The sequence below is a fragment of the Rhinoderma darwinii genome, chromosome 1 (assembly GCF_050947455.1).
Source record: "Rhinoderma darwinii isolate aRhiDar2 chromosome 1, aRhiDar2.hap1, whole genome shotgun sequence".
Lineage (NCBI taxonomy): Eukaryota > Metazoa > Chordata > Amphibia > Anura > Rhinodermatidae > Rhinoderma > Rhinoderma darwinii.
The window spans coordinates 421,889,125-421,897,789 of NC_134687.1; the positions used below are offsets into that span (position 1 = coordinate 421,889,125).

General features: G+C 41.5%; 1 protein-coding gene across 8 annotated transcripts in view; it reads left to right on the forward strand.

The window, feature by feature from the left end:
• Nucleotides 1–8,426, forward strand: part of GAL3ST1 (galactose-3-O-sulfotransferase 1) — a 213,897-nt gene extending 205,471 nt beyond the window's left edge. For 7 of the 8 annotated variants that reach the window (XM_075829474.1, XM_075829502.1, XM_075829484.1 and 4 more), the window contains 5 exons: nucleotides 2,441–2,549; nucleotides 2,639–2,724; nucleotides 6,401–6,492; nucleotides 6,587–6,703; nucleotides 8,263–8,426. In XM_075829474.1, coding sequence (XP_075685589.1) covers nucleotides 2,441–2,549; nucleotides 2,639–2,724; nucleotides 6,401–6,492; nucleotides 6,587–6,703; nucleotides 8,263–8,411 — 553 coding nt within the window. In that variant the 3' untranslated portion in view covers nucleotides 8,412–8,426. Of the gene's footprint in view, nucleotides 1–2,440; nucleotides 2,550–2,638; nucleotides 2,725–6,400; nucleotides 6,493–6,586; nucleotides 6,704–7,098; nucleotides 7,150–8,262 lie in introns of all 8 variants that reach the window. The other variant, XM_075829509.1, reaches the window with a different exon arrangement.
• Nucleotides 8,427–8,665: the final 239 nt, after the last annotated feature.

Below are 8,665 nucleotides of genomic sequence, written 5' to 3' on the forward strand. Positions count from 1 at the left end.
TATTTGACTACATACATATTCCATTACCATAAATGTTAGGTTTCTAAAGATTTTTTGCCCCACTAGAAGACTAATATAAATAGACGAACATTTGGTATCCCTTTAACTAACTTTAAAGAGGCTCTGTCACCAGATTTTGCAACCCCTATCTCCTATTGCAGCAGATCGGCGCTGCAATGTTGATTACAGTAACGTGTTTTGTTTTTTTCAAAAACGAGCATTTTTGGCCAAGTTTTATGACCATTTTTAGATTTATGCAAATGAGCCTTATGTCCAACTGGGCGTGTCTTGTGTGTGTAACATCTGGGCGTTTTTACTTGCTTTACTAGCTGGGCGTTGTGAATAGAAGTGTATGATGCTGACGAATCCGCATCATCCACTCCTCCGTTACCACCCAGCTTCTGGCAGTTCAGACACACAGCGTGTTCTCGCGAGATCACTCTGTGACGTCACTCACTTCCTCTCACAGGAACCTCATCGCATCGGATGAGCGAGGACACGCTGTGTGTCTGCACAGCCAGAAGCTGGGTGTTGTGAAGAAAAGTGGATGATGCTGATTCGTCAGCATCATACACTTCTATTCACAACGCCCAGCTAGTAAAACAAGTAAAAACGCCCAGATGTACACACAATACACGCCCAGTTGGACATAACTTTAAACACGCCCAGTTGTACTTAAAGGCTCATTTGCATAAATATAAAATTGCTCATAACTTGGCCAAAAATGCTCGTTTTTGAGAAAAAAAAAACGTTACTGTAATCTACATTGCAGTGCCGATCTGCTGCAATAGCAGATAGGGGCTGCAAAATCTGGTGACAGAGCCTCTTTACGTTCAGAATGTGTTGCAGATTCAAAAGCCAATCTGAAGAAATAAAACAGAGTAATTCCACCATATTTTGTTAATGTTTACATTTTAACAAGTAATACTTAGCCACTTTTTTTTACAGGACATTTTGGCTGTAGTTTGACATCTATCGCTAAAGGGGGTACAAGATCTTTATGTAATCCTAGTAAATGAATGTGTTTTGTACAAATTATTAGACCACCACTAATTATTTTGAGGGTCCTGTGGCTCTTGTTCAGTAGAACCTGTGGCAGGAGGGATGAGAAGTGGAGTCTCCACTCTACATTAGTCAATGGGAGATTCTTTAATTCCCAGAGCACAAGACTTGGTCCTTACGCCATTGTTGGTGTTCCCATTAAGCATTAGAATATAATATGTCCTGTATAGCTTCATAAGAGCCTAGCTTTCAGGTGTAAATCATACACGTGACCAACTATATAGATCTATAGGCAAATATTCAGAGTAGCTGATGAGACTTGCCAAATGCACACACTGCATATTAAGTTTGGGGTTTTTCTGCAGCAAACCCACAGTGGAATACAGTACCAGCATATTAATCTCATGTAAATGTTGTAGAACTCTTCCTCAGTAAATTTATCTATGGTGCATAATTAAAATCCACAGCAGTCAATTTTATCTTACATTTCAGTCTCTTTTTCAAATGCAATTCTAATCTGCACCAGTTTCCTCATCAAAATCTAAACACACATGCAGAATTACCTGTGTTTCGATGTGTTTTCTGCACCAAATTCCATGCACACGTTGCGTAGACTAGATCTAACGTATAAGCTGGCAAATTCTTCTGGTGTATACCATAAATGTAGCCATGGGCCCCATTAACCTTATTGCAGCCATAGGGACATTCCAAGCCAGCATGCATTGACAACCTCTTCACTGTATAGGGAACCTATTCACTGTATAGGGAAGCACAGCAGACTGCCTTCCTATATAGAGGGCCACTGCAAAAAAAAACATGCCACGCAGTATACATTGTTACAATGAAACCCTATAGGTGACAGAGTCCTGTAAAATGCCATACAGTGTCGTTGGACAGAAGCTATAAATGCTGTGTATACAAAGCCTTAATCCTAGATCTAATAGATGAACATGCCTGCACACCAGTACTCGCAACTTCATAACACAAGGCTCCTATGGAAGAATTGCCTTGACTACATGCACTGGTTGCAATGCAACATTCCCATTGACCATATATTAGACACATACTACTCAAGTTGGTAATATCCTAACCTCCAAATATTACTAAGTGAAGTGTTCACATTTTGATGTCTAAGTTTTAAGGCATTGTTTTTTTGTTTTTCCTTTAGTGTTTCACCAGGCACACAAGGTTGGGGACCTCGGTGTTTGGCTTCATCCAGCTCTACCATATACTACTCTAGTCTGTCTGAAGGTTGTAAAACACAACTGTAGAATTACACTCCGGGTTTTTCTTCCTCTTGTCTCTTTTGCATCTAATTTACATGATTTGTTCTATTTTATACTCTGCAGCATTATGGTAACGTAATCTAGTGTAGCATTGTCTGGTATTGCAAGAAATACCAAACTCCATGTGTACAACTAACGTCTCCTCCTTACAGGTGTTTTGTAGATGGTAAAGTCGCTGCCTCAAGGTTTGTGGAACCCCTTCAGCTGGACACCATCAGGCTTACCTTCCCAGCTATGACCTTTGTAGGCCCCAGTAATGAGGCAAGTATTCATGGTCTATGAGCATCCTGTAAACTATGCTGCATTGATAACAGATCTATAAATACATATCTTATTTTTTTTTTATGCAGATCTACCTTCACTTTAAGCTTATTGTCTGGGAACCTAAGACTGCAATTGGGCTGAAGGCCTGTTCGTATTTGAGTGACATTAACCGGTGAGTGACTAGAAACTTCTATTTCAAATGCTGAAGCTTTAGACCTGCTATTGGCCAGTGGTGGCTCAGATATTAGTTGTCACTAGGGCCCTTGTTTAACCCCTACCCGCACCAGGACGTAACTGTCCGTCGTCGCGGGAGGTTACTTCCCGCACGAGGACGTACAGTTACTGAGTATTTCCCGGTGCACACTGTCGGCGACAGTGTGCACCGGGAAACGGGAGGTCAGCTGTCGCCCACAGCTGACACTCCCCTCTTGCCGGCCAGCGGTCCTTTGCCCCTGGTTTCGGCGATTTAACCCCTTAAATTCGGCGATCAGGTGCAATCGCCGAATTTTGGGGGTTTTTAACATATCGGCAGACCCCGGTCCGAAATCGCAGGGTTTGCCGATAGTTACTATGGCAAACGGAAGCCAAACAATGGCTTTCCGGGTTTGCCATGGACGGAAGCCCATCAGGACCAACCTTCGGCTGGTCCTGATAGGCTTCCTGTCAGAGTGACAGGAAGTCACTGTCGTTCCCGATGGCACACTGTCGGCGACAGTGTGCATCGGGAACTTGGAGATCAGCTGTCCTCGACAGCTGACACTTCAGTGCTGCCGATCAGCGGCTCATCGCCGCTGATTTTGGCAATTAACCCGTTACATGCGGGGCTCGATTGTGATCTCCGCATGTAGCGGGTTTGTAGCACATCAGCAGCCCCCATGCAATCGTGGGGGCTTCTGATGCTTGTGATGGCACCCGGGGGCCAGACAACAGCCCCCAGGTCTGCCATGCATGTTAGCCTATGAGGATCAGCCTCTGCTCATCCTCGTAGACCAACTGTCAGTGACTGTGACGTCACACTGACAGTTGGAATACATTACACTACCTAGGTAGTGTAATGTATTCTAGCAGCGATCAGAGCTGCAGGTCAAAAAAATAAAGTGTAAAAAGTAAAAAAAAAAGTTAATAAACAAAAATATAAAGTGTAAAGTTAATAAAAATGTTTTATAAAAGTGTAAAAAAAGGTTTTGTTCTATAATAAGTCATTTATTATAGGGAAAAAATTAAACCGTTGGAAAAAAAAAAGTACACATATTTGGTATCACCGTGTTCGTAACGACCCAAACTATGAAACTATAATGCTCATTTTTCCGCACGGTGAACGCCGCAAACAAAATAAACGGAAAACTGTCAGCATCGCTATTTTTTTTGGTCACCACCCCTCCCAAGATATAGAATAAAAAGTGATCAAAGTCGCATTTACCCCAAAATGGTACCAATAAAAACTACAACCCGTCCCGCAAAAAACAAGACCTCCCATAGCTTTTTTGACGAAAAAATAAAGTTACGGCTCAGAATAGCGTGTCTCAGAAAATAAATTATTTTATAGAAACTTAATTTTATTGTGCAAACGCTGCAAAACTTTAAAAAAACACATATGGTATCGCCGTAATCGTACCGACCGGCAGAATAAATTAAACAGTAATTTATTGTGAACGCTGTAACAAATAAAGAATTTAAAGCGCCAAAATCCGTTTTTTTTGGTCACCTTAGCTCTAAAAAAGATCCTGAGGGGCCAAAATGCTCACTATACCCCTAGAAAAATTCCTTGAGAGGTGTAGATTCCAAAATAGGGTCACTTTTAGGGGGTTTCCACTGTTTTGGTCCCTCCGGGGCGTTGCAAACCCAACATGGCACTGAAAACCAATCCAGCAAGATCTGCGCTCCAAAAGGCGCTCCTTGCCTCCTGAACCCTGCTGTGGGTCCAAACATCAGTTTCCGACCACATATGGGGTATTGCCGTAATCGGGAGAAATTGCTTTACAAATGTTGGGCGGCTTTTTCTCCTTTATTCCTTGTCAAAATGAAAAAATTCTGTTTCCACAGAAAAATAGGTGATTTTCATCTTCACAGACTAATTCCACTAAATTCTGCAAAAAAAAACTGGTCAAAATGCTAACTATACCCCTAGAAAAATGCCTTGAGGGGTGGTTTCCAAAATGGGGTCACTTTTTGGGGTTTTCGACACTTTAGTTACCACAAGACCTCCTCAAACATGACATGGTGCCTAAAATATATTCCTAAAAAAAGGAGGCCCCAAAATCCTCTAGGTGCTTCTGTGGCCTGTGTTTCAGTCCATTAGGACACTAGGGCCACATGTGGGATATTTCTAAAATCTGCAGAATCTGGGCAATAAATATTGAGTTGCGTTTCTCTGGTAAAACCTTCTGTGTTACAGATTTTTTTTTTTGTTTTTTTTATTACAAATGAATTTCGGCAAAAATAATAATTTTGTAAATTTCACCTCTACTTTGCCTTAATTCCTGTGACACACCTAAAGGGTTAAAATACTTTCTGAATGTGGTTTTGAATACCTTGAGGGGTGCAGTTTTCAAAATGGGGTGATTTATGGGGACTTTCTAATATAGAAGGCCCTCAAAGCCACTTCAGAACTGAACTGGTCCGTGAAAAAATGGCCTATTGAAAATATGAGAAATTGCTGCTAATGTTCTAAGCTTTGTAACAACCTAGAAAAATAAAAGTACGTGAAAAAAACGATGCAAACATAAAGTAGACATATGGGGGGATGTTAACTAGTAACTGCTTGTAAAACAGATAGAAATACCACACAAAATAAATACATTTAAATTTAGAAAAATGCAAATTTTTGCTAAAATGTGAAGTTTTTCACAAATAAATATTGAATTTATCGACTACATTTTTTCACTAACATAAAATACTATGTCACGAGAAAACAATCTCAGAATCGCTTGGATAGGTAAAAGCGTTCCGGAGTTATTACCACAAAGTGACACACGTCAGATTTGAAAAAATCCTCTGTCCACAAGGCCAAAACAGGCTGTGTCCTAAAGGGGTTAGTCTAGCCAGATGCAACATCTGTATGTATTTTGTTCTTTACTGGTGGGTTTGCTCTAGATAATCAGGTTTTTGATGTGGGAGGAAACCAGCCACTAGGTTAATTGGCTCCTAGGTGTTTTATTTGAGGGCCCATGCACACTACTAAGTATCCGTAGTTGTGGATAAACACTGATTCACTTCTATGGCCCGCAGACACCTTCCTGTAAATTTACAGCAAGATGTTCGGTCCGTGGAAATGACCCTCAAAAAATAGGACTTTGTAAATTAGCCCAAAAAAAAACACGTGCTTTTTATAGTTGGAGCACGGCCTGCAAATGCGGGTCCCTGTCTGCAGCCGTCCAGGGGGCCAGAGAGTGAAAATTGGATCCTCACCACGTATAAACTTTTTGGGGTTGAAAGCACTGTAGTGGCTATATGTATTGCATGTTTTCTATTTGACCTGCATCAGTGTATTTGGGGGGGGGGGGGGGGGTGTTAATCAACTAAGGATATATTCATCCTAGATACTGTTATCCAGACTCTATTCAACTTCTGATCGAGCAATCTATGCATAAATGTTGCAGTTCTGGAAGGGATTTCTTGTGACCTAAACTTGCATAAAAAACCAAACCTGTGAAACATTTGGAGATTCCCATGAAAACCTTTACCAGTGATTCTCCATTCTTCTAGTTTTACATCTGAGCAACCTAAAATTCTCTTCGCTCCTGTAACCACTTAGAATTCAACTTGCGTTCTACAAATATAACTCTTGTTTTGAGAAACTCTTTCTTCAGTTGGGCACGTTCTGACCTCTAATTGGGATGTTTAATCAGGTGGCAGCTTCTGGGAAATCCACAAAGTGACCTCTGCCGCTGCTGTGATTCCATCTGTAGGCTATCATCCAGAAGGAGGAGAGATGCCGCTGGTAGGTAGCACTAGCTTTATATGGAACGTTGTTTTTGACAGATGGACTCACTGTCTCTAATTGCTTAATGTGTTAACCACTTTCCTTTGTGCAGATGAGAATATTCCTGTTATTCATACAATGGTTTTAGGACCATTCAAAATACATAGTCCACCTATTAATGGGACTTTAAACGCTAGGAATGAATCCAAGGCATTGGAATCTTTATCAGGTAATGTCTATTTGCTTGTTTACTAGCTCAATACTGTGCATGTAAGGACCCCACAAGGCTGATTGAACAATTTTGCATGCGAGACCAGGTGGCACTTGAGCAATTTTTAGCCATTAACTGTTAATAATTCATGCCCACTTTTTTTTTTTTTTTTTATAATTTAGATTTAATGAATCTTCTAGTGTAAATAGTTACTAAAGGGGTTGGCCAGGACTTCGCTAGACAACACTCGTCTTATTTCTAAATACAAGGGCTTTTAAATGTAGTGTCTCTGCTTTCACCGTATGCACGTCCAACCCCTCTCCCAGTGTTTGCTTACTATAGTTCACGTTTAATTGCCTAGACTGGATACATCAGCAGCACAAATCTGAGTTTGCTACAATGTATCATTCCAGGGTCCAGGCTGGTTAACTCACAGAAGATTGTCTAGCTGAGAGCAGGACTAGGTCAGTAAGTGTTCTCATTCATGGCAAGCAAGTCTTGAGAGATAAGAAATTAAAAGCATTTGAGGGTCATTTATCTTTGTCTCAATTGTTTATGGAACACCAAATCCACATCCGTTTCCTCATCAATGTAAAATCTGCAACATTCACAGAACAAATGCTGTGGATAATCTTTAGCGGACTGCTGTCCCAGCCATGTGGATGACTTTTGAACAAACCTCGTCCACATGCTGCTGAATGTTTTCCAGAAAGTTTAGCTACACAACCAGAAGACCCCCTCCCTACATATGGCAATGCAACCCCAAAGATCATCTTGCCTATCACTTTGTTGGAATGGGAATCCAGCTATGGTCTGAGAATTGGGGTACCCACACGTGTGGATTTTACCCTTCAATGTAGAAGGGGTGAATTTTGCTACAACATCCACAACAGAATGAGCATGCGGACTTCTGTGTGGAAAAAATTTTCAGCATGTGGCGGAGATTTGCATAAATCATTTACACAGCGGGTACTGTTAGTTGCAGCATTTCTGTCCAATGTAGACCCAGCCTTAGGCTGGGTTCAATTTTTTTGCAGGAGGAAAATCTGCCTGCACGCCTATTTTCGCGGCGTTTTTTGCCCGCAGCCGTTTAGCACCGTGCGCAAAAAAAACACTGCAAAATATGCTTTCTCTGCCTCCCATTGATGTCAATGGGAGGTCAGAGGCGTAAACGCCAGAAGATGGGGGAATGTCCCTTTTTCTCGCGAGCCAGGTTTTTCTGCTGGCGGGAGAAAAAACACCTCCGCCTCTCACTGAAATCAATGGAAGGCATTTTCAAAAAACATGTCAAAACTCTGTGAACTGGCCCTTACTTTTCCCCCCTATAAATGGCATTTTCAACCTGTGGCTCCCCAGCTTATTGCAAAACTACTACTCCCATCATTCCCTGACAATTGTAATAGCTGGGGGGGGGGGCGCAGCACAGGTTGCTAACTAATGCTTTAGGCTGGAGATTAGCAACATTCAGCACGCCAGCTGTTGAGAACCTACAACTCCCAGAATGCCCTGATAAAATCTGCTACATGCTGGGCGAAAGTGGTTCCTATTTTAATCAGTCTCCCCCTTTGTACCTACAGCCTTCCCAATACCACCTGCTGCTGGAGCACTTTTCCTGGAGCTGGCTGTCCTTCTGCTCTTGTCTTTGGGTGTTGCTGTGTATGGCCGGGCAGCCAATAGAGACTGTAAGGAGCTTGAAAAACACCTGCTTGTTACACATGAAAATTAAACTTCTTTAAATAAACCTTTGCTTCTCTACTCTGTTCATATTACATCAGGTTTTTATATTTGCCAGGGAAATAAGTGTAAACTAAAACTGGGTGGGGAGACAGACTAGAATTTTGGGCCTATAAGTTTACGTTGTATAAGCACAACCGTGCCCATAATTATAAGCAAAGTGGACAGCCGGCTGTTTTCACAAGTCGTGCCCCCATTATAAAGTATAGAAGTGCGGTCCATAAAATAAAAAATTAGTATGTCCTA